This window comes from Pelmatolapia mariae, linkage group LG16_19 (genome assembly GCF_036321145.2).
Source record: "Pelmatolapia mariae isolate MD_Pm_ZW linkage group LG16_19, Pm_UMD_F_2, whole genome shotgun sequence".
Classification (NCBI taxonomy): Eukaryota; Metazoa; Chordata; class Actinopteri; order Cichliformes; family Cichlidae; genus Pelmatolapia; species Pelmatolapia mariae.
The window spans coordinates 69,807,070-69,832,769 of NC_086241.1; the positions used below are offsets into that span (position 1 = coordinate 69,807,070).

Sequence of the window (25,700 nt, forward strand, 5' to 3'; positions counted from 1 at the left end):
CTTTAACTTGAAAGTTTCAGGTGAGAAACTCATCAAACACACCTGGGAACTTCTTGTTGAATAAAAGTAGGATGCAGCAGGTCAGACTCAAATATTTAACTTTTATTGGTACCGGTTTTCCTTCCAGCTGTTAGGACAGCTGAGGTAAACACATAGAAAAAGTCATTAAGAAAAAGAAAAGGTGAGTCCAGGTGAGTCCCCTGTGATGACTCTGCGTTTTTCCTGCAAAACATGAAGAAACTGAAACATTCCACCATGGTGAGACACTGACAGCTTTCACAAAGTTCCTTTAAATAAAAAAATAAAAGCAGGAAACAACAGCTGGACCTTCAGAATAAAGTTTGAACGTTTGGAGGCGAGTAGCCCGAATGCGTTCTCTTTGTGACGTGAACGCCACTCTCAAACATGAACTTGCAACCTGTGAAGGCGTCTCTCGGCTCACCTGGCACCGATACAAACAGGAAGACATTTGAACGCAACATCAGAACATTCTGTGGGGACAGCGCTTCTTCTTCCTCAGCACGCCATCAAGTTTCTCTGAATGCAGCCACTGAAAACAGGATGCTACAGAAACTCTTTCAAAGAAAGATGTGACAGGTTCAACAGACATTTTTAAAAACTCAAATCCCCACTATCTTGGCTGCGAGGAAGAGGGGCAGGTCTGACCATGAAACCGCTCACTCACTGGATAACACAGTGACTGACGAGACATTAGCCAATGAGCAATCAACGAAACACCACAGCTGATCCTCCATTTTGAAAGACATGATTGAGATACATGAACTCAAGCATGAAGCGTGTACAGAGGTCAGAGGTCAGAGGAGCGTCGTGCCGCAGACTTCTATAGGACAGAACTGCAGTGTCGCCCCCTGGTGGCTGTCAGGTAGAACGCAGGTTTAAGGCACTTCCATATTTTTCAGAAGCAGCGTCTGCGTTTTATCCGGTCAGCGCGTCGGAAAACCAGGACACCGTCGCCCTGTTCTAAACCAATCAATACCTGAATATTGATCCTTAGTAATCCACAGACGATAATTGATTGTTACCATGGAAGCGCCACAATCAGTCTATGCTTTTCTTTTTTTTTCCTCCAAATGCGCCGACTCCCATCAGGACCCAACCAGGAAGGTGCAGTTGCTGCGACATCATTATTTCTGCGGTGTGATGTCAGCTGGGGGCGTTTCCTCTTAATCCCAGAGGAACCAGCCTCGGCATCGGCCTCCAGGCCACGCCCCTGTGCCCTTGTCCCTCTTCTCCCCCTGCCACTGTGCCCTCTCTTTCCCTGTTGCCTGGGCTTGCCACTTTGGCTCCGCCCACCTTCATCTGCAGCAGAGGGGGCGGGGCCAGCACGCCTCCTTTAGGACTGCCTGGAGTGGTCAACATCGTTTCTGTATTGAGGTTAGGCCCCGCCCCGTCTGTGTCAGAGTCTGAGTCCAGCTGCAGCATCCAGGGGCTGTGGGTGTGTCCCTCCTCGTCAGCTACATCCACCGCTGCAGCGTCCTGGTTTTTTTCCACCTGCTGATTAAGGAAGACAAACTCATCGAGGAGCGACGGCAGGCTCTTGTTCTCACCCCTGCTCTCAGGCTCCGCCTCTCTCTCCTCTGTTTGGCTGTCAGAGCCTGACCAGGATGCAGGTCTGACCTCACCCAGGGGTGGAGTCTGGTCCTGGTGTGTGATTCGATCTGAGGACTCAGATGATGCATCGCAGACCTCTAGAGGAGGAGCCGGAGGACCAGGGAGCAGCTGATGGGTTGGAGGTGGAGCCTGCTGTTGTGTGTTGGTCTGAATGAGTTTCAGCACCTCGCTGAGGCTGGAGCCTGGAAGAGTAAACAGATGATCAGCTGATCGGCCAATCAACCAATCATATGCCGTCGCCATAACAACGTTTTTGTATTTCTCGGTGGGTTTTTTGGTTTAATTTGTCCATCTGACAGATGCTAATGAGCCTGACCCAGAAGGAGGAGGAGCTTACCAATGCTGTGTGAATGTGGGTGGCGCTGAGAGAGAGAGAGAAAAGTGTGAGCTAGGCGCAGAGCGAAAGGGCAGCGGTTCACGGTAAGCTGTCCTGCTTCCTGTTACGAGATATTCGGGGCGAAGCGTTGCGGTCTGTACGCGGCGTCACGGCAAGATCAGAGCTGTTGGACAGATCGCCGCTATCGTCCCCTTAGTGCCGCTGCCGAGTGAATCAAGGTGAATTTTTCACACTCGTGTTTAAAACCTGCGTGACTGAACTGCACGCCGTCTTTCACAGATACGAACAGGCGGCGCCAGCACAACCCCTCAGTAGACGCACCTGCTGTGTAAATGATATCCGAGAATGTTTTTTGGCCTCAAGGACAAATGAAACTGAGGCGGAGAGCGTTGGTTACCTGTCAGGTTGGTGACGGCGAGGGGCCTGGCCGGTGGGCAGAGCAGTGGGGTGAGATGGATCTGCTGACTGGTCAGAGTGGGAATGTTTAGGGTGACCGAGGCCAAGCCTACAGACAAAACAGAAACATCTGAGTTTCTAAATAAAAGCACAGCCAACCAGAGAGCGTTCAGGCTCCACGTGTCAGTACCTGGAGACGGCGCCGGCTGCAGCACCACTGAACCCGCTCTCACGGGATTCAGGGTCAGGACTGGTTGCCTGGGTAACGGTGCCCGGACCACAGAGAGAAGATTGGCTGGAACGAGACTCTGAAAGGACGAAGGGTCACCTGGAGGATTACCTGGGCGAAGAGGTGAAGGAAAACAGGAAGTTTAATCTGAAAACTTAAAAAGCAAACTAATTTGTTTTAATCTGCAACGATCTGTTGAGTCTTTGCTTCGATGCTCCGGTTACTGCACGGTTACTGCATCACTCGGGTCACTCACACAGACTCTGTTCTCCACTGTGGGTCTTCCTCTTGTTTCGTACATATTCCTCCTGTCTGCACAGCCGGCGTGCAGCACCCAGAATTTTGTTGTACATGTAAAACAACAATAAAGTTGTATTCTATTCTATTCTATTCTATTGAATAGATCAGCCGACGGCAGCCGCCCTGTTTACATGGAGTCAGCACCCCCGGGTGAGTCTAAAGGGGGGCATGGGTGTACTAGACCCTCCTCATTTCAGGGCTTGTAAATTTCGAGTGAATATTTCTTGCATTAAAAATATTTTTCAGACTCACCTTTTCTTAATGCAGCCGTTCACACCGAACGCATAATAACGCAGGACGAATTTATGGTACTGTATTTACCGCACTATAAGGCGCACGTAAAATCCTTGAATCTTCACAAAAATCGACAGTATTTTGGTTTGTGCTTACTGACCTCGAACAGATTTTATGTGCGACACGATGCTCAAAAATCTGTCAAAAAAAAAAATTTAGTGCCACTTTTAGGAGCATTACGGTTACCATTGCCAGGAGCCTTGCAGAGTAAGACGTACTGTGCTTCAACACAACAGTACCGTGTTGTGTGTGTACAACGACTTCAAAACGGCACCCGCGAAGAGACACGCTTACGAAGCGGATTTTAAACTGCGAACAATCGGAGTAGAAAATGGAAACAGAGCAGCTGCGAGACAATTCGGCATTAATGAGTCGATGGTGCGCAAGTGGAGGAAGCAAGAAGATGACCTAAAACAAGTAAAGACCAAAAGGAGTTTCTGAGGGAAGACAACGGCCGCAGTTAGAGGACAAAATTGAACAGAGGCTTATTTGTATAGCGCCTTACTGAGTCCCCAAGGACCCCAAAGTGCTTCACACTACATCCAGTCACACACCCACTCACAGCAGGTAGAAGTGTCTCTATTCCACTCAAGGCAACAGCGGTTTGTCTTAATGCGCCTTATAGTGCGGAAAATATGTTTTTTAAATTTCTTCGAACCAAGCTCGATTTTTCTGATGTTTCTGATAAACAGATCTGACCAATCACATCACTGCACTTGGCAGCAAGTGTGCTTATAGCTCAAATCGCACACTTGTACTGAATATGCAATGAAATCATAAAATAGCGTTTCACGTCAGACACACAGCTGAGCACTGATGTCGTCCCAGCTCAAACTGTCGCCTGACATCCTGACACGTGTACGAGCGCGGCCGTGACGAACCCACAAACTCTGTTTCTTACTGGTCGCGTCAGCAGCTTGTTGTTTCCAGTTGGTTTGTTGAGGACGAACGCTCAGTGTTTGTGTAGGTTACACTTCAGATCCGTAAAATCTCATGTTGTTTTTTAACGCACCACGTTTGGTGTTTAAACGTGAAATAAGATAAAAACACTGTTTATTAAATTACGTTACTATTTAAAAATATAAAAATAGAAGCTTTTTCCACAAACCAATCACAATGACAGGAAACAGAAGCCTGCCTCCTGTTACCGCCAGGAAGACGTCCGAGTTTAGATCTGACCTTTGACCTTTGACTGTATCTTACATTATTCATTTTTCACTTAAGAAAACATTTCCTTTAAAAACTTAAAACCTGAATATTTCACAAACACAATCACAGATATTTGCATTACTCAGTGGAATAATCCACAGATTACTCGATTACTCAGTGGAATAATCCACAGATTACTCGATTGCATACTCGGTGGCTTAATCCATCATCTCATTAGGAGCTCACAGGTCTTGGTCTCACCTTCTGCGGCCTTTGTGATCACAGATGGAGGCGGAGCCTGAGCCTTACTGCGAGACAGGATGTTCGGAATAGTCCTTGAACGCTTCGTGTCCGCAGGTGCATTGTGGGCCGATGACACTTGGACAGGTGTAGGAGTGGGTGGGGCAGAAACAGAAGTAGGAGGGGCATCTGTGGACTTCTGTTGGGCTGCTGTTGTTGCAATAACAACCTCGTCACCTGCTCCACACGCATCACTGCCTGCAGGTGGAGGAGCAGAGGTCCCGCCCCCTGCTGTGACCTGATTGGGTACTTGCCGCCTCTCCTGCTCCTCCACCTTCTTCTGCTTGGACGAAAACTGCTGCAGCTTCCTCAGGATCCTCCGCTCGCTCTTACCTGCAGCCAAACACACCAACGGGTTAGAGCTCCGCCTCCAGATGAGCAGGCAGGTAAACGTCTCCAGTGGGTTTCCAGGCCTTGGGGTTTTCAGCTTCACACGATGAACCTGCGCCTCACCTGTTCTGCTGCAGATGTCCCTGACGTGTCCGTCCCTCTGCTGCGTCAGACTCGTCCTCAGACTCTTCAGGTCCTCCATCTCTGACTGCAGCGCCTCGATCTCGTGTCGAGCCTCGAACACAGAAGAGCACAGAAAACGTCAGGCTCGTCTTCATCAGCAGAGCGTCGACAGCCCCTCCCCTCTGCGTTTAAATCGCAGTGATCAGCGAGAAACTGAAGGAAACCCGGGAGGTTCCTGATCAGAGGAGGAGGAGCTAAGAGCGCCTCTGACGATTTACAGGTGTTTCCTGGTTACCTGCTCCAGCAGTAGCTCCTGAGGAGAGTCTGAGCTGCTCGTGGCCGATCTGAGAGCTGCGAGAAGGGCGGAGCCGGCGCGAGGAGCTGTCACCTCCTTCAGCCTGAAAACATGAAGAGACACTTTAAACACGGGCTCTGCCCACTAACCTACAGTTCCTTTGACCTCCACCAGGTGAGCAGTTACAACTTCCACCACCGCGGGGCAGCGTCCTCACAGTGGTTGTTGTTTCATATTTGGTTTTAGCCCCGCCCCCTTTTCCTCTGCTGTAGAAAATGGGGGCGGGGCTCCTCTGGAAGGTTCTTACTCTGAGCTCCTCTTCCTCGCCAGCCAACTGTTCACCCCCACCGTCTCCATGGCAACGCCCCGACCTTCATCCTCTTCCTGCTCCACCTGGCACAAACACAGACGCCTTGGGTGAGGCACGGCCGCACGGGCTTCAAGTTCAACCAATCAATAATCACAGTCTGACAGTTAATCCCACCTGACGCTTGTTTTTGAAATCTTCATTTTAAATCTCATCAAACTCTTTGAACTTTACTCTGAACTTTTCTTTACCTGATCAGGGTCACATTTAATCTCAGGGTTTTTAATCCTAGTCTCACTTCCTGCTACTTGCTTTTTCATATAAATTAAGTTCGCTTCTCTCACTCTCCTCATCTCCGTTTTTCCATAAATTATTCCCTGCTTTTACTATGTAAAACTGTGCTTTTATTTTGAAAAAATAAACACTGAGGGAGCTTCCTGTGGTCAGGAATGAGGAGTGAGTTAAAGATGAGTTTCCATGATGGTTTCTTACATTGCTATCCGTGACAACCACTCGTTCTTCATCTGATGAGATAACCGTCGGCTCATCCAAAAGTTCTCGTGCCGCCACCATCACTGCTGCTGTTGGTTTGATGGGATCTACATAAGAAGCAGACACACGAGTCAGAGACGCGTCCTCAAACAGGAAGTCATCGCATGCCTGTCTCAAAGTTTCTCAGTAGAGTTTAAAAAACACGAGCTGGAGGCGACGTCCGCCTGCTCGCTGTCAGAAACGCTCCGGGACGATCAGAGAACCCAACGACAACTCGCCAGAGTACAGAGCAGCTTTATGGTTCACCAAGCCACAGATTCATCGCCGCCATCATCACAGCATCGTTGTGTCAGGTTCCTGACTGTGTCAGAGGCGGCCTGTAGCGCCGCCCTGAGGACCCGTCTGACACCTGAATAAATAAACACTTTGATAACACACGATGCTAAATCTGTCACGTGGTCGTGTTAACCGTAGTTTTATTGATCATGTGTGGATTTTACAGGTGAGAGAGCGCACACTATCAGCATCACATCCTTTGTCAGTCATTAGGCGACGCCCCCAGCGACTTCCAAGTCCAGCGGCTGTCAGCTGACCTCTGGCGCACATTGCTGATGGGGTGTACTAAGCTATTCATTCATTATCGAGACGCAGCGGTTGATTAATCTTCACATGATTGGCTGTAGAGCACGTCCTGGTCACGCCCCCTAAGCTCTATAATTTCTGCGTGAACATGACATCGCTTTCTGTCTCGTCTCCTGCTTGATGCCGACGTTCCCAATAACCAGGCCACTGTCAGGGTCACGTGACCCACCTGAGTCTTTCTGCCTCTCACCTGCTGACGGCGCGATGCTCCACAGGTACTCATCCCTCCTCCTCCTCAGCCTCCTCTTCTTCCTCTTCAGCTGTGACTCCTTCCTCCTCAGCTCCTGGATCACCTCCACCGCCTGCAAGCAGACAGCACCACTCGTTACCCTCCAACCCACCTACCCACCGATCAATCAGGAGCGTTCATTCACTGACCGTCTTCAGCGTCGAGACCTTTGACACCTTCTCCCCCGACTGTCCCACCGTCCTCCTCAGACGCTCCAACAGCTCACGCAGCCGCACCCGACGCAGCCGCTCCAACGCCGTGTGGAGGAGGCGCTGCAGCACACACACGCAGACACCCATGCAGACAGACAGACACACACACACACACACACACACACACATCTGTGAGCAGGAAGTGTGTGAGATCTTCTTCATGTGTGTGTATTTCCTTTTCGCCTTCCTACCGTGTTGTTGGCGAGCGGCGCCCTCTCGTCGTCGCTCTCTGACTCTCTGAAGTCTGACGAGTTTTCCGTCTCGCTGCTTGACGTCACCTCTACCGACTGTGTCTCCGTGGTAACATGTGGCTTCTCATCCACGCAGATGATGTCCAGCTCCACCGGGTCCTGAGCCGGCTCAGGTTCAGGACCTGGCGGTGGCGCGGGCTTGACCCTCGACCCTAACGAAAGCGGGGGTGTGGGATTGCCCTCTGAGGGTATCTGGATGGTGGGCGAGATTTGAGGTGGTGTACATTTGAAGACCAGCCCCCCTGCTCCCGTGGCGACCACAGACGCCATTGCAGCTTCGACACCCTTCTTGGCGCCATGAGGCACGAGGGCTTTGGGCGACAGGAGCTTCACTGGGGTCGTGGGGGGGTTGGAGGGGTGTGTCTGCAGCAGGGTGAAGGAGCCTGGCACCGTTAGCACCTTGGTCGGGGTCTTGGGCGGGGCTTTGGCACAGGTGACGATGATAGGGTCCAGGCTGGAGTCGGCAGGGAGGATCTTAAAGGTACAGGTGCCCTTCTGAGACAGGAAGCCAGAGCTCGGGGACGGCGAGGAGGGCAGAGGCGGAGCCTGGGGTCTGACTGTGTGGGCCGCAGGGGAGAGGAGCGAAGAGGAGGAAGGACCTGCAGGGACAGAATCACAATCAAGATTTTAGTTTAACCTCAGATGTGCCCCGCCCATCCCCAAGGTCTGCAGACTCACCTGTCTGTGCAGGCGAAGTGGGCGTGACCGCCCTCAGCTGGCTGACGGGGACCAGCTTGAACAGTTTCCCATCGGGTCGGCGGTAAAACTGGACGCCGGAAGCCATCTGGACCGGCTTCAGGAGCATCCTCTGAGACCCGGGGGCGGGGCCCGGAGGACGAGGGGCCACGACAGGAACCGTCCCAGGAGGTGGCGGGACCTTAATCAGCACTACCTGAGGGGCTTTAGGGGTTGCTGTGCCCGGAGATGGATTAACAGGTGGTGCTGGCGAGCTGCTGGACAGAGACTCTGAGCACAGACGGATTCATCAATACTTTTATTGATCGATCAGGCAGAAACAGAGATTATTTATCGATCAAAGGCAGACTATCACCCGGAAACGCTCACCTGTGATGGAGGTCAGGAGGGTGAGCGGTGGGACCGCTCTGGGTGGGGTCACAGAAGAGGAAGCAGTGGTGGTGACAGCGGGAGAGGCTGTAGTGGCCGCTGCGCATGTGGTGGTCGCAGCGAGGTCAGAGACCACAGAGGAAGCTGAGGAGACGGCGAGAGGCGTCGGCCCCGACCTCCGAGCAGAGGTGGAGGAGGAGGAAGGGAGTCGCAGAGACGGCTGCTGCTGACGGGATGAGCTCACCCGTCCCGTCAGGTAGGCCGCCAGCCGGTTGGCCGGGTGGAGCGCCCCCATCCTCCCCAGCTGGATCTTAGCCAGAGGGTAGAGCTTCCCGTTCACCTGCAGGACGACACGGAGGGAGAGTCAGGTGAGTGGCGAGCGGCAGGCGAGGGATTTTAATGTTAATCGTGATGCTGGTGACGCTCCGCCCAGGTCACAGGTCAGCAAAAACAGATATAAATTAAGGGTGACATCGTGACTCTGCCCACTGAAGACGACCATGTGAAGAAGCTCAGCTCATTCTTTTTTTTTCCCCCGCCTGTCCCGTTTGGTTCTTTTGCCATCAGAATTATTGTCTAAAGGCGAAGAACCAACGGATTTACTTTACCAAATGGACCATCTCAGCCTTGCCCTAATGGTCTATTTGATTCACCTTTTATTGTTTATTTTATTTTCACTTGCTACACACGGCACAGACATGACTGGGGGAAAGAAAAGGGAGAAAGAAAAAGAGCGGGGAAGAGGGCAAAAAACAAAAACCAACAAAACAAACAGACAAAAAATACATATATCAATCACCTGGATCACCTGTTGACAAAGAAAAAACAAGCAAAAAAAAAGAGAGCAATATAATAAACAACATCATCACGATGATCTATGTGAATATAACAGTAAATACTAAATATTAAACATTATTGTGCAGCACGTAAGATCGACAGCGCACAGTGTGCTTTGAGGTAGGAGCCAAAAAGGGTGTAGTTTGTGTGTGTGAGCACCCGTGTGTACACCTGTGAGCATGGACGCGCTTGTTTTTGAAAGGTTCCTTCATGTAATGATCTGCTAGAGGGTGTGGGGGGCCACAGCCCCGTCCTCCAGGGCATGAAGCAGGTATGGAGGAGATCCAGGCTCCAGACATCCAGAGGCCCTCAGAACACAAGAGACCAAGGAAGACCAACAGAGGGGCAGCCGCGCCACTATCCCAGAAAGAGCCGAGGAGAGCCCCAGATGAGGGGCTCAGCTCATTCTTACCTGAATTGGCTGGTCCGTTCCTCCCGGCGCTTTCCTATTGGCTGAGAGGAAGCCGGCAGGCGAGATTCCCGTCAGGAAAGGCAGAGCCATGTTGACCTTCGCCTCTGACGTCACTTCCTGTCCACTGCTCTCTGTCCAATCGTCCACCTGGTGATCCGTGAAGCCATCCTCCTCTGTGATGTCACCTTCCTCCACCTCCCTCTGCCAGTCCTCCACAGGCTCCGCCTCCTGCATTTTGTGCTCCTTCTTCATGTTATGTTCCTTCAGAGGCTCCACCTTCCTGCCCACCTGTGCTGCATCCACCTGAAAGACATGAGGTGTAATCAACCATCACACGTCAGGCGAGTTTATCACTGTGACACACGCGTAACCATGGTTACAGGCATTGCGGACAACAGGAAATGGTGACCACATAAACTAAAGCTCATTTGTTTCACAGGTGAACACAGCTGTGATTGGTGGAAACAGCCCAGCAGATAACCAATCAGCTGGCAGGACTGTTTCTGAAACTCAGACTCAACCAATCAGAAACATTTCTACCACCTTTATGACTAATCAATGAAAATGCACCATTACAGAGGCGGCTGCGACGGCACCCACCTGTCTGCGCGGCGCTGTCGATTTCCTCGGCTTCAGTGCGGATCTGGATATGTTGACGTGGTACTGGATGCAGCGCTCGGCGCCGCTGCCTTCCACGGACTGGCCGGTGGGATGGATGAGGAAGTTCTTGATCCAGAACGGGCGCTCTAGCCGGTTCTGAGCCATCGCCTCGCACAGCTCCATCAGCACGAGGGTCCGGTCGGCCTCGCTCTTCCACTTAAAGTCAGCCCTGATGAAGAGACGCTTCGACGGCTTCGGGGTCGGCTCAGCAGGAGGACTCGGAGGAGGCTCGGAGGGAGTCGGAGCCTGAAGGGCTTCACCTGCTGAGGAAACCTCCATGAGAGGACAGAAAACACGGCAGCAGGGGCTGATGGGAGAGCAGCAGCGTGAACGCACCTGGAGGAGGCTTGGAGGTCTTCTTCAGCTTTTTCACCTTGTGGGGCTTCGCCCGATCAGGTTGGACGGTGCCTTTGGTTGCCTCCCGGTGGACAGACGGTGTCGGCTTCACCTGGCAATGAATCAGGTAATGGCACAAATCACAGCAGAACAACAAACATTTACAGTAAGAGCCTCGTTCCCTCAGGGAACTGCTGGCTTACCTTCTGTTTCCGGATCTTTCTGGAGTATCCTCGGACTCTGGCGCAGCTGCGGTGATCTTCTCGGACCTTCTGGAAACAAAGAAACGAGCAGTTTGAGCACTGCAGCGGATAAATGTGCGGAACGGCCTTTAAAGTGCTACGGTCCACGTTTAAATGGGTCCTTACCGCAGGGCGGGTCTGCGGAGCCGCCTCAGGCATGCGTACCGGCTCTGGATCCGAGCGCCCGGGATCCCTCCTCCACAGAGTCCGGACCCGCTCGGCAGGCTGGGAGACGCTGTCCGCCTCCTTCAGAACTGCGACATGACCAAAGGGGTTATTATTTTAATCTATGCTTTTCTGACGCTTAAACCGTGAACCGCAGAGACTCACCGTAGGCCATCTTCATCCTCCTCTTCTTCTTGCTGCTCCCGTGGTGTGAGGAGGGGCTGGAATCGGACCCGTCCAAGTTCTTGAGGAGGACCACCTTCTGTTTGAGGCAGCTGCAGCCGAACATGCAGGCGGGCCGGCCGCAGTGGCTGATCCTGGAGTCGCGGGAGAGGCCGAGGCAGACGCAGCCCAGCCGGCAGAACTCGTTCAGACACGGCGGCGCTCGTCTGCGGCTCAGCTGGATCGGCGCCGTCGGGTTCTCGCTCACGAAACCCTGAAGAAGAACATCAGACCTGTGTGAAAATCTACCCACTTCCTCATGATCGTTTCGCATTCGTCTTTTTCTTGCTTATGTTGCACTGATTTCCTGTCACATGACATCTGTGCTTCCTGTTGATAGCAGCGTCACACAGTCAACACGTCTACGTTAGTTTTTGACCTTTAAATAAACGCAGATAACCCAGAGTTTGTTTTAGGCTCGGCACGAGAGCGCCGCACCACTGCTCACTAATCTGTAATTACTTTAATAATAACGTGTTAACAGTGTAGTTATAACCTTGTAATAGTGTCTAATTATCTTTAATAGTCTGATTATTAACAGTGTGTGGTTGTTATTACTGGTCTGTAACAAACACCTGTTAGTTTGCCCTTCACATCATTTAAACTCACACAGCACAAAGTTCCTGCAGTATTTTCCACATTAAAATGATCCTTTATCACAAAAGCAAACAGCTGTTTTACACTGAGCTGCACTTTCACCGCCGCCCTCTAGGAGATGCTGCAGCCAATGAATGCTCACCGTCTGAGTGAAGAGGGAGGTGAGGGCGATGGCGGCCCTCTCCGTAGTGATGCTGGTCCGGCGCAGGCCTTCCCACACGGCACCGTCTTCCAGGACCTTCTGTTTTTGCAGAGCACGGGTCATCGGCTGGCGCCGACTCCTGCTGCCGTCCTCGCTCTGCCCGCCACCCAGCTCAGAGTCCGACTCCAGCGGGGCCATGTCCCTGGACATAACCGATGGGGGCACTGTGGCCCTAGAGGGACTGAGGGTCTGAGATGAGGTCCTGGGTTTGAGCCTCCTCCGCCTCTTGATGGGGTTTGATTCTGGGCGTGATGGAGGCGCTGAGGGGGCGTGGCCTGCAGGCTGTTGAGGTTCCAGTTGACTGGGTTCAGGACCCAGAGCAGCTGCAGGTTCTGGTCTGAGTTTGCTCTGTTTAGAACATTTCTGCTTCCTCTCACCCCTCCGGCCTGGTTTAGGCTCTTTGAAGCGGGGCCTCTTGGAGGGGGGAATGAACCCAGATATGAGGTCAGAGGAGGCGGGGTCGGCGGTCTGCTTCTTCAGGACGTGGTCCAGGGTCCGGACGTAGCTGGTGCTCCTGGTGGGCAGCTCATACACCAGCGGCTCCACCGGCGGCTGGGAGAAGCTGGCGGCACGCTCGTCGATCAGCTTCCCCTCACTCTCCAGATACTCGTCCAGCATGTCGCTGCAGAACGCCGACAGGTTCTTCTTCTGCGGCTCTGAACTCGAACCAGCTGCAGGATTCAACACAAACCAGTTAGACCAGCACACGGCCCAGCGCGGCCGGAGCCGAGCTGAAAAACAACAAAACTGTAACCAGCTGTGAGCGCATGGCGTAGAAAAGCACCTTCAGGTCTGCAGGCTGAAGGTGTGGGCGGAGTCTCAGGCAACGTGAACTTCGCTCTCCAGCCTTTAATCTGAGTGACGTCTGTGGTTTTTCCTGTTCGGGACACAAACGCAGCAGAAACACCTGAAACAGAAGAGAACACGGGCAGAGCTGTTACCTGTAAACAGACTCGCAGGTGTTCTGCTCTCAGGCACAGGTGAGTCCAGGTGAGTCAGGACACTTTGCTTGTTTGTGCTCATGCTCACCTTGAGACGTTGACAGCGGCTCCGTGCTGGCGCCCGGCGGGGGGATGGGCAGGCGGACTCCCAGGTACTGCAGGTCAATGGCCAGAGACGGGTCCAGCAGGCTCATCTTCAGACCGACTTTCACAGACAAGAACAAAAAGGGCAGTCAGAGACAGAACAGACAGCTTCTACCTGCTGCCTGCAAACAGGAACCAGCTGATCGTACCTTCCTGCAGCACAGGGTGGATGACCTGCCTGTGCTTCATGAGCTTCAAGTCTCTCAGCAGAATCTTCTGGAAGGAAGCGATCATCTCTGCCAGACTCTCCGCTTCGGGTTTGGATGGGTTTGAATCGGAGCTTTGTTCATCGCTTATGTCCAACCGGTCACCACCCTCAGGTGAGTCTGCAGTTCTTTGACCGTCAGGTGTGGGCCGTGGAGCCGGCCTGTCGGAGGAGTCGGCCAGGTGGAGCTTAAGAGCCTCCTGAAACAGGGGCTGTGTGTTAACCCTTAGTATGCATGCTGTATTATGGTGGTTTATGATCAGTTATCTATCCAACAACGTTACCTTTGAAGTGAAGGAGATGAATAACTGCTCCTCCACTTCCTCCAGGTTCGGCTGCATGCTCCTGTAGGTGGAGTCGTCCACCTCCTGCTCCACCTCGCTCTTGCCAAGCCTTCGCTGCCAAACCTTCTTCTTCTTTCGCTTGCAGGGTTTTCTGGCTGGGAGCGGATGGACCTGCTGAGAAGGTTCATGCGTTTCTGTCACAGGTAAGCAGGGAACAGCCGCCGCCTCAGTGTTCGAAAACTCCACCCCCATCCCGAGGTCGACGTCAGTGGACAAAAACTGCACGAGGTCAGCGAGTGAAGGCGTGGGAGAGAGTCCGTCGCCGTCTATCGATGAGAAGGTTGGAGACAGAGGCAGTTGAAGGGCGAGTGGGGATAGCTCTGCGGGGAAGGGCAGCGACTGTTCGCTCTCGGGGAAAGATGCCGGAGGATCAGGAGCAGGCATGGAGGTGTTTGGATTCTGTGGTTCAGGGTCCTCAGGTAAAGTCTGCGGCGGAGGCTGAAATGTTGTGAATGAAGTGTCTACGAAGGACTCGGGTGGAGGTAACACTGTATGCCATTTAAACACAGACGGGTCTTGGGTGTCCTGCGAGTCTTCAGGAGGTCCTGCTGCATCACGTGCTTCAGAGGCTGCAGAGTCAAGCTCTAAAGCGATCGAGGCCGGCAGGTGAGGTAAAGGTTCTGGAGAACTCGCAGGAGACATCGGCTCATAGCCGAAGGACGAACACTCTGGGTCAGGAAGCGAAAACTTCAGGGTGGGGGAGTCTAAAGGTGGTGTCGATGATTCAGGTGGTGTTTGTGGTGAGTTTGGGGAACATAACACTGTGTGGAGGGGCGGGGGGGCAGTAGGAGGCAGTGAAGAGGTAGTAAGAGACGCCCCGAGGGTGCAGAATGGCTGGTTTAAGCCGGGTAACACTTGGGTACTGTCAGGGCCTCTCGGCTCTGGGCCCAGGCTTTCGGAAACGCGGCCCGAGCGGTCGTCAGCTCTTGGACCCAGCAGATGTGCAGCAGTAGCTGGACCGGGCTGCTGAGGAGACACTGCTTGTCCAGAGACATTAAAAACCACGTCAGCTAGAGGATCTGCACATCCGGAGGTCGTGAGGTCGGGCTTCAGGCTGCCAAGATCCTTGGAGGGATATGCTGCACCGGCGGTACCCTCCCAAGGCGGATGTGCAAAAGAAGCAGCAGAACTGGCCAATACGGACAGGCGCTCAGGAGGAGCTGCCGGGGCCAGAGAGTCCGGTTTGTTCTTTGTCTTTTTAGAGTGCTGCCTCAGAAAGAGAGCGAGCGCCGGCAGAGGCAGCCGAGCCGGCCGCTTGTGCTGCTTCGTGGCTGTCTCTGTTGTAGCGTCTGGGTCAGGTCGGTGCTCCAAGTCCTCAGAGGAGTTCTGGGATACTTCTGGAGCAGCACGACCACAACCAGGACCAACCCTCCCAACACCATCGTTACAGTTTAGTGAATTCAGCGACTGCCCGTCGTCCTTAATGGTCCCTCTTATTTCACATTTCCTTGGAGGTGCTTTAACAGATGTACTGTCTTTAAGGGCTTCTCGTCCTTTAGCTTTCAAACTCAAGTTCTTAGTGTTGGTTTGCTCTGCTCTGAGAGAGGCGCTGTGATTGATGCCGAGCTGCTCCAGGTTGCATCTCTGCAGTGAAACGTGAGCTTCACGAATCAGCTCCGAGAACAACTTCTGAGCTGGACGTGAGACGCTGCTGAGGCAAAGCAAACAAAAACATCGGATTAGTGACATCGGTGTTATTTATGAGGTCAATCAAAACCTGCAGCATTAAACTCATTGAGAGGACTGTTTACAATCAAGCTTCATACATGGAGCTAAAATTAGCCCGTTTCCTCCTGTGTAAAGGGGTTTGGGATCACTGGTTTTCTGTGATGTTGTACTTGTCAAACTTTAAAAAAAAAAAAAAAATCAAGTTATAAAGAAGTTTGCACCACCCGTGACATAATGAATGGCTTCTGTTTGGAAGGTCGCGCTCAGTCAAAGTAAAGGCTTTGGAGCACTGTTTCTTCTTCTTTTAATCATTTAAAAATCCCTTAACAATCTTATTTTAATGGTTTTAATGGTTTTATTCACTTGTACTTATACAGAATGGTTCTCCAGGGAATAGAAGAACCGCAAACTGAGCCGCCATCTCAGCCTTTATGATTCTCCTGCAGTGTAACGATGTCACAAACATCTCCAACTTCAGTTTTGAATGCGCCAAACAACCACCATCATGGAGGCTGTGACACGTCTGCTTTGCCGTTAACCGCTGTGTTAGCTGATTGGCTGATGGTGAAGAGGAGAACTCGACATCGAGAGGACAGAACCTGCCAGCTAGTCTCTGAGTTCCTTGGCTGGAACACGGACAAAGGTGTGGTTAGCACCTGGTTGCAGACCTGGATCTACAACCAAGTCTGCAGGTCACACAGCAACTCAAGTTTCCAGATAAATGTTCAGTCATTTATCCAGGGGAAGAATTCCAGGGAGAGCTCAGTTCTAGATGTCCTAAAAATCATTGCATTGAGTTTTTCCTTTCCAGTCACCTTTCTCACTCACTATGTGTTAATAGACCTCTCTGCATTGAATCATATCTGTTATTAATCTCTGTCTCTCTTCCACAGCATGTCTTTATCCTGTCTTCCTTCTCTCACCCCAACCAATCACAGCAGATGGCCCCGCCCCTCCCTGAGCCTGGTTCTGTCGGAGGTTTCTTCCTGTTAAAAGGGAGTTTTTCCTTCCCACTGTCGCCAAAGTGCTTGCTCATAGGGGGTCATATGATTGTTGGGCTTTTCTCTGTATGTATTATTGTAGGGTCTACTGTACAATATAAAGCGCCTTGAGGCGACTGCTGTTGTGATTTGGAGCTGTATAAATAAAACTGAATTGAATTGAATTAACAGATATTCAGTCATGTGTGACTGCTTCCATGATACCCACAGACTGCCAGGAGCAAAACAAACCAAAAACCATCCCATAATTCAGCAGCGTGAGATGGAAAAACGCTAAAGTACCAGGTGCAAACACCTGCTGGGCTTCAGGAACCAGAGCTAAACATATACAGCAAGTAACTGGGACCATCACAGACTGCTTTGTGCTGTCGTTATGGAACAGAAGAAAATAAGTGTGTTCGAGGTAAGACACTAAAGATCAGGAAATGGCGTGTAACGCTTTCCTGAATATTCTGATGGACAATCAGAAGAAGACGCCTTTCGTTCAGTGGGGAACCAAAGACCCGCAAAATTCAAACGTTACCCCTAAACTGCTCCTATTGAAGAACTTTTACTTTCTGAAGTTTCTCTGGAACTCTGGCCCTTTTAGTTCATGTGTGACTGTTTGAGTAACTACAGCATCTCTCCACCAATTTAAAATCTCTGCAAACAGTTTTTGTTCACTGTATTTGTTCACAGATGGACCAAAGTCAGGCTCATTCAGTTTTCAGCAGGAATCAAAGGTGGAGATCCATCAACATTTATTCACGTCACCATCGATTCGTAGTGTGTGCATGAAACTAAAGCTTGATGTGTAGCTCACACAGGTGGCTGAGGTGGACAGCAGCAGTTGGGCTGGTGGTTCTCAGAGGTAATCCACTCTCTTCAGATGGGAGCTAACAGACCCAACCCAGCTGCTGTGGCACACAGAGATATTTCTCTGGAGGTGCACCTCAGTGGAATAACGGTTACGACACACCGACGGTTAACATGAGCCTTAATACAGGAAGTCTGCTGGCTGACTGGAAACACACCTGACACTCAGTACAGAGAAACTGAAGAATCAAAGTCTTACCCCAAAATCTGCCCGGGGGCCGTGGCAGCAGGCGGATCTCCGTTTGTAGTGGAACTGTCTTTGAGGTCTCCGGGCACTGAAGGTTTAGACTCCACTGCTTTGGAGGCTCGAGGTTTGTGGTTTGCCAGCAAAGACTTCAGGCTCTCCTTCACAGGAAGCTGCTCAGCAAATCCTCCTTGTTTATGGAACGGATCCCCAGAGTTCGCTTTCAGTTTTCCTCCCCATGAACCAGACCCATCCTCCTTCAGTCCCTTAGTGAACGGGTTGTAGTCGACCTTCAGCTGAACAAACCGAGCGTTCTGATAGGCTGTGACCGCCATGAATTCAGTCTGGGGGAATGAGAAGGTAATGACACTGGGATCACTCAGTTTTATGTCTTTAGCAGCTTTGTCTGTCTGGACCACGTGCAGTCGCGGTAGGTAGCGGTGCACCGGATGCAGAATAGTGTTCCCGTCTCGGTCTGAGATGTTGTTCGTGAGCTTCATCCTGTAAAAGGACACCGGACTCTGCATCCAGTGTTGGCCCGTCGCCGGGGACTCTGGATGAGCAAAAGGCTGACTCTTTACATGCCGTGTTCCTTTACCAGCAGCTTGCCAGTTCTTGCCGGTCCATCTGTAGTGACTGTTGTCTAACGGCTGGACATCCATCATCAGAGTGTACCTCCTGGATGGCTGCAGGCCGGAGATGCGGAAGCGGCAGTAGGGGAACATCCTGCTGCCTTGTTCGGTCAGAATCATCTCTGTTCCACATCTGAAGAACACGTTCCACATGCTGTGGTTCTCCAGGGTCACTGTGATGCCTCTGCAGGTGTTCTCCGGTGGCAGAGTGTCCGACTGAGGCTTTATGCTGGCGGGATGTTTCTGCTCAGCGCCCCTCCTGACGGCCTGCTCCACCCCGCCTTCGCTCGCCTTCCCGGGTTTCGGGGTGACGCACCATGACAAAGGGGGGCTGCTGGCAGCGGTTGCTGTTGCGGGGGTGGTCGCCCTTTCCTGATGGAACACCATGTTTTTCTGCTTCTTCTTAGAAGCCATGAACAGGTCCAACAAGGATCCTGGAGTTTATTCATCTGCACGACAGGTCAGGACAGCATCCTGAAAACAAGAAGCACAGAGTCAATAACAGCTGCACAAGATGCTCAAACAGAGTCCGGTGATGTGTTAAAACATCATCCGACGGTTTCGTTAATGCCTGAATTCTCCACACAGAACCACAGGATGCACCTGGATCACAAAGCTGAGCTGTGAGGACCGTGAGCCCTGGAGAGGATATCAAAGACACCCTCACACAGACGTTGTCACGCACAAATATACGCTTCCTAATAGTGCTGGGCGATATGACGATATATATTGTGTGGACGATAGAAAAGTGTCTATCGTGCCATTTGTCTTCTATCGTTTCTATCGTTTCTAACCCGAATTTTACAAATTATTACATAAAATATATCATTAACCCTTTACAACCGGTCAGAGCAGGCACACTCCGTTTTCCCTAACTATTTTTAAATCCCTGTAGAACTGTAACCACGTAAGGTAGTGCAATAATGGGTTTTTTTTTGCATATGAAACCGTAGGGGTTGTACTTACATCTTATTCCATTAGTTTGCCCTAGGTCACGGTTTCCTTCCACATATAGCTTTGCAAAAATTGCATAAAAAGCACTTCCAGCAACAAAAACATAATATTCCAGACTTGCAGCAACAAAAACATAATATTCCAGAAACAGGCTTTGCCGATCCGATCAGCTGTTCATAACACTTCCTATGTTGGAATATAAGTCAGCGCGAACTATCGCATGTCCGCCATTACCTGTCCGAAACCGGAAGTGATGTCACTTTCGCGGAAAATGTAGTTTTTTAAGCTTCAAAGTCTATGTTGGTGTTTTTAAAAGTCATGTTTGACTTTATGCTCTTCTGTATCGTTTCTGGGATGCTTAGAAGTCAAATTACACTGTTGGAAATAGTTTATTTTGATGCACATGCTGTTTTTTGCAAATTTGCATTATAATATTTATTTTCATTTATATATAAAAATTTGTGTATCTCAAAAATAAAACTATGAAGACACTCAAAATAAATAAATGTAAAGATAAGCTCTGGCGGACTTGGTTCTATGGTAGGTCTTAAAGGGTTAAATAGCCTGTGCAAATATATTAGTGTTGTCTTCTCACTATACATGCTCTTAACTTTATGCAAGAGAAAATAAAGTATAAAAAAATGATATTTTTCACAAAGAAACTGTCTTGTTGTTTTGCAACATGGTGCTGCTTTACGTGCACCCGGATTTGCGACATACTTTACAGTAACTCAAAACAAAGACTGCACCCTCTCCACTCACTGTTTACAGACTGCATACTTTCCAGATGACCACAGGTCAGGTGGTATATCGTGATATATATCGTTATCGTGATATAAAATAATTCATATCGTGATAAATATTTTTTCCATATCGCCCAGCACTACTTCCTAACATCAGTTTGTTTTTTATTATGAGAACAACACCATCCACGATCCTCCTCGCTCTCAGTCTAAAAGCTCAGTTACTGCCAAGGCCCGAGTCCTTCCTCTCATCGGCCGGGGTGCTGAGCCTCATCACATCTCAGCTGCTTCAGCAGCCCTGTGGGCAGAAGCTGTGAAATGTGACGGTCACCGCTGCTTCGGCAGCCCTGTGGGCAGAAGCAGCTGACCACAGATGCTATAAAAGACGGACGTAGCTATATCACACACTGCTTGCTGAAGTCTTGTCACGAAGCCTCGAGCTTAGCATGTTAGCCATCGCCGTCTGTTCTGAAAGCACATGTGACGAGCGAGGGGTGGAACTGACTGTGAACCTGAGCGCTGATTGGCTAATGACTGCTAAATAATGAGTCACCAGCAAATGTGCTGGTTAATCCTGCTCTCTGACACTTAAATTCATGGGCTGCATCCTCCTGAGGACCCGTCCTTCACGGTCTATGTGGGCCGGGTCCTCAGAAGGTCGGGTAGGCCGGAAGTAAACAGCTGTGAAATGTGACGGTCTAGCCTTCTGATTAGCGTCACCGCTGTCTCGGTGGAGTTTAATAAACTCGGCCGTCTGCTCCTTGCTATCTAAAATATAACAGGACACTGGAGTAAACTCTCGACTGTCTCATACTTCTGTTTAATCAGTTTTCTGTTTGACGTTTATTCAGCTGTGTGAAAACTATAACTTAATCTCAATCAAACCGATTTACTCAGGAACAAATAAAACACTGAAAAAAGACAAACAATAACATTTTTAAGCTATCTAAGTGACTTATAGACAGTGTTGGGTAAGTTACTTTAAATTAGTAACTTAGTTACATTACTAGTTACTTCTTTCAAAGTAACTAGTTACTAAGTAACTTTGGTTTTACTCAGAATTCTCTTATTAATGTGTTGCTTCCAGCAATGATGCCAGTCTTCTAGCTAGCTTACATGTTAGCACTATTCTGCCACACTGCACTGCGCCACCTAATGGCCTGAACCTAAAATGGCAGTGTAGCAGTGTGAGTGCAAGTTAATGACGAAATGAATGAAACTAAATTAGAAATTAACGATTAGGGCTGTTCGATATAACGACATATATCGGATGACGATATAAAAACGTCTATCGTTTCATTTTACGCTATCGTTTGTTTCGTGGTGTCGCAAAATAAACCGTTTACGGCAATATTTTTTCATTATTTTGATGGTCACTGTAGTGGCTATATTAATTTCTTAAAGTTCTCTCTTTCTCTTATATTTAATATAACAACACTACAGATGGACAAGCACCTGTTTTTATGCAACGACGGTAAAACCAATGCGTGTCCGCTTGTTTATTTTCCACATAGACCTTTCACAATAAAGCTCAAGATCCTGTTGAGACTTTTCAAAATAAACTGAATCACGTGAAAGATGCAGAGTATTTACGGATGAGAAGCAAAAAAGAGCCGTCAGGTGCTAAAAAATAAACCTTAGACTCAAACGTTTGAACAGGCTTTTCCCCGCAGCACGCTGTGTAATTAATACTCACAAAGAAAACGGCGGCCGTTACAACTTATGTCTAAAAATGTATAGTTTCATACATCAGTTAAAACACTCGACTCCAGGTACGCGACGCCCAGCTGGAAACACTTCACGCAGGTCGAGCTGCCCGAGATTCACAGAATTTACAGAAAATGTTACATTTTTGTGATTTATATCGTTATCGGACGATAGATGTCTTAATATCGGGATATGAGATTTTGGTCATATCGCACAGCCCTATTAACGATGTTTGTTTTATGTGTCACTTTTTTTTTCTGTCTGTTTTAATCTATTTCTATTGTTTCAACCCTCTACAAATGCAAACACATCATTTTGGGGTTGATGCAGCAGTGTTATAAATCTAATCATTGTATGTAGTATCACTAGGAAGAAGCAGTGGATCACAAAACAAACACAACTGGACCGTCGTCGACTGACGCCATGATTCTAGCCTACGCCACAGTGTCACGTGGGCTTTTTACGTCTAACACGGAAATTGCAGTCGTGGTGCTTTCGATTGTACTTGGAAATTCTGCCTTCCATGTAGGAAGATGTAGGTAACTCCAGACTGCAGATGAGCTGCCTATGTGTTTAGTAGTAATTTGTTTTTGTAGAGGGTTAGCAAAACAACCGTGTTTGAGGGCGTCACCATATTGGAATCCCGACTTCTCTGTCGAGGCTAACCAAAACGCTGTTTAGTCGAGTGTGACATCATTCCCAGGTCCGTGTTCCGATTTCCGAGGTCAGTCGAACGCAACACACGAAGTAACGAATAACGACCCTATCCAAATCCCAGTAACAATAAATGCATTACTGATTTTGGCATAATAACTAGTTACCGTGCTCGTTACCACAATAATAACGTGGTTACTGTAACGCGTTACTTAATAACGCGTTAGTACCTACACTGCTTATATATCATGTTTAACCTGAGTAGTGAAAGACCGCGGGGGTCTGAAAACAATGTGTGGGGAGTTCGCTGTTCTCGGCGGCTCTAAAGAGCCTCGACCTCTCGGCTAGCTATCGAGCTGTGGGTAACAGACATCTGCTTATTCCTGCGTCTTCTGGGATCTTACAAAGCTTCAAACGAGGTGTCGACGATTTTGATAGTCGATGTAATCGTGACAAGTCGACTAATCGTGGCAGCCCTAATTCAGACCGTTATGTTTAATACTGGTTACTGACCAGTTACTTAACAGAGCAGGCACCAATGAAAATATCAGAAAAGCACCATCATCTGTGTGTATGTGTATTGCCAGTTTGCTGATAGGAGAATCATTTCTCTGTTATTTTTATTCTTTCCTCTGCTGCACAGATTAAACAGGCCTTTATTTCTTCTTGTAAATCAGCAAACACTGACCTCGGTAACACGATCACCACTGAATCTTTAGATGCAAACATGGTTTTCTTATCCATCTTATGCTTCATATACACCAGTCTGTTAAAGCTTTTGGGTGGAGGCAGGCCCTTGCAGCAGAGACCTCTGTAAGCTTAGCTAGTGAACACACGGGGAGAGAGCGGCAGCGACCAGACATCACGGGAAAGACGTTTTTTTAAGTTCAATAACTAGATGATTTTTAACTGATGAACAACAGAAACTAAACAAAATCACAGATTCTGCTATAAAAACACAATGAGAAGGTTCGCTGAGCTTTTTCATGTGATGGCAGACAGCGGTGAGAGCTGAAGTTGTCATCAGACGCCTGAGGCTTTCATCGGTGTCTGTCAGTGTGACCTCAGCAGGTGAGGAGCTTTAAAGTAACACGCTTTGGGATTGTGATGGAGGACAGGAAGGAGGTTAGGAGCTTTCAGTGTTCTTGTATCCACATAGCTGTGTGCAGAGACACAATCAACATGTTTTCTCTAAAACACTGAAATTATTAAATAAAAACATCGTATTAACTGATCTGAGCATACATGTTACACAGGCACCCCTCTGACACTTCTAAGGACGAAGCTTCCTGCTCTCCTGCAGCTAAACTCACAGTTAAAACGATCCCCATTCACCTCACAGCAGAGCTTCATTCCATCTCCAGTCTGAGACCAGCTGTTTCTGTCTCTTTAAGAGCCCCTTCCCTAAATGCCCACTTTCATCCGATTGGCCGAGCTAATGGAAGCCTCCTGAGCGGCAGCAACAGCTTCTCCACCCGTCAGTGTTGTATAGACCTTCTCCAATGAATCTCGCAGCAGCATAACACTCGTTAGCATGTTGCTCATTTGCTGCTGCATGGTGGACATTGTGGTGAATCAATAGCTGTGCATAAATATGTTTCTATATACATTCATTTAGTGTGCATGTTTCAGTTTGGGTTCCACGCTGAATCAGGAACGTGACACAAAATTATGTCCCGTCATCACAAAGGACACGCCAAGCAGCCAGAGTGGGCTGAGCTTCAACCTCACAAAAAATACTCTGGACGGACATTTACTGAAACATTTTGTGTTATCATTGCTGAAACTGGCATCCTGATTGCAATCACGTTAGCCTGAAAGTGCTAGCTGATAACGCCTACCGCCACGTCACATCCAAATACAGTCAGGTATGGTCTGACATCACAGGGTGTGTGATGTCATGCTGCAGGATGTTTACCTGACACAGGTGTAACCTGCTGACGACCTACTAAATTGAATGTCATTGTGCTAACCACGTAAGATGTATAACAGTCATAATGAGTGAATAACGAATTCTGGTGAGCTAGCCAGTGCTAGCACTCGCAGTCATGTGTGGTCAAAAATGTCAGACTGCAGGCTTCGTAACAGGTAACTATGTGCTATCTTAAGTCTCATATACTTTAGCACTCATGTAGTGTTCACGCTAACTGGGCAGGTTAGCTGCTATCTGCTAACATGTTAGCATTGCAGTCATTATGCCACCTGAAGAAAACAGAAGTCTTGACAGGATTGCATACTAAGGTGTGCTTTCTGCAGGTGTTACAATGAAGTCCAAGTAGTCAGTTTTTAACAAGTAATGCAGACTCTCACAGGAAGCTCTAAAACACAGCCACATCAAGTCCTGGGTAGCAGCAGGAGGTCTGAGGGGCTCTGAGTAGGTCTGAGGGACACTGAGGAGGTCTCAGGGCGCTGGAGCTGCTGACTTTAGTTTAACTCACCCGTGAACGTGGCAGAGCTGAGGTCAGAGCATCTCAGAAACATTCAGGGCGCAGACACTGTGCAGCCTGCTAGCTCTGTGCTACTTTCCCGCCCTAACCCCACACTAAAAACTACAAACTCGGACATTAAACTACAAACTAAGGCCCTCGGCCCTGTTCCGCCCCTAACCATGACCCAGCTGCCCTCACCTGGCCTCCTGGATATAAACACATGCACAGGAGCCGCGTGCTAACCTGCCCTTTAAACTGCACGTGCTCACAGACACCTGAGGTTCCGGTGAAGCAGCGCGCGGACGCGGAGGCTCGGTCTCGGTTCCGCTGGGCTCGGTGTGCTCCGTGCAGCCCTCAGAGAGCAGCTAGCCGCAGGCCTCACCGAGCTCACGGTGGCTGCCGTCACCCCGAAGCTCGGCCACGCGCTCCGGTACCGACGCAATCGTTACCTTGTGTCCGCCCCCGCGCACCGGGCGCTTCCGAGGGGCTCCGTGGATCCGTTGTTCGGGTTCGGTGGTCGGCCTGGCCGCGGAGGGTCTTTAACGGTGGGAGGGAAACAACAGCGCACGCGGCGTCCTCCGCAGTCACGTCACCTCCGCCCGTACTGCGCAGCCTCCGCCGCCATCTTGGGGCCGCAACCTGGGTGTGACGGCAGGAATCCCCGTGAGCGGCGGCCGGTGGAGACCCGTGAGCGACCGCGGGACTCGAACGTGCCTGCCGAGAACACGAAGATGGCTCCGGTGAGGCCCCGCGGCGCGGCTCGGTCCCAGGCGGCCAGCCCGCCGCCTCCCGGGGCTCCGTGCCGTCGGTTCGGCCCGGACTCCGGCCGCCGGCTTGGGGCGAGCCGACTCTGTTTAGTCACACTCCGAAGCGGAACCGAGCCACAGCACGGGAACCACAGCTGCCGCCACACTGCTCACGTGACCACAGCTGGATCATTCAGCCCGCACTGATACTGCGCGTTCCTGTGTCTGTGTGCGCGC

General features: G+C 50.1%; 1 protein-coding gene across 4 annotated transcripts; it reads right to left on the reverse strand.

The window, feature by feature from the left end:
• Positions 1-302: 302 nt before the first annotated feature.
• On the reverse strand, positions 303-25,289 carry mgaa (MAX dimerization protein MGA a). Of its 4 annotated transcripts, none has more exons than XM_063499711.1 (26): positions 25,167-25,286; positions 17,614-18,704; positions 13,831-15,538; positions 13,491-13,746; positions 13,286-13,402; positions 13,041-13,163; positions 12,197-12,927; positions 11,401-11,671; positions 11,197-11,324; positions 11,032-11,100; positions 10,829-10,940; positions 10,433-10,755; positions 9,833-10,135; positions 8,584-8,923; positions 8,197-8,484; positions 7,459-8,117; positions 7,205-7,327; positions 7,017-7,128; positions 6,185-6,291; positions 5,693-5,778; positions 5,386-5,488; positions 5,091-5,202; positions 4,599-4,970; positions 2,556-2,705; positions 2,367-2,474; positions 303-1,814 (listed from the first exon to the last, which is right to left on the reverse strand). In XM_063499711.1, exons 2-26 carry the CDS (start codon positions 18,642-18,644, stop codon positions 1,165-1,167), a joined length of 8,382 nt encoding a protein of 2,793 aa, XP_063355781.1. In that variant the 5' UTR covers positions 18,645-18,704; positions 25,167-25,286; the 3' UTR covers positions 303-1,164. The 4 variants fall into 4 exon arrangements, with proteins under 4 accessions (XP_063355781.1, XP_063355779.1, XP_063355780.1 ...); XM_063499709.1 differs by having other exon boundaries at positions 13,831-15,541; XM_063499710.1 differs by having other exon boundaries at positions 10,433-10,752; positions 13,831-15,541; positions 25,167-25,285.
• Positions 25,290-25,700: the final 411 nt, after the last annotated feature.

Bases quoted from the DNA above. Each gene is read 5' to 3' on its own strand.
- mgaa (XM_063499709.1), bottom strand. From the start codon at position 18,644: ATGGCTTCTAAGAAGAAGCAGAAAAACATGGTGTTCCATCAGGAAAGG. The intron at 13,164-13,285 runs GTGAGCATGAGC...CTTCTGTTTCAG, and splicing joins GCCGCTGTCAACGTCTCAAG to GTGTTTCTGCTGCGTTTGTG. The intron at 4,971-5,090 runs GTGAGGCGCAGG...GTTTGGCTGCAG, and splicing joins GGACATCTGCAGCAGAACAG to GTAAGAGCGAGCGGAGGATC.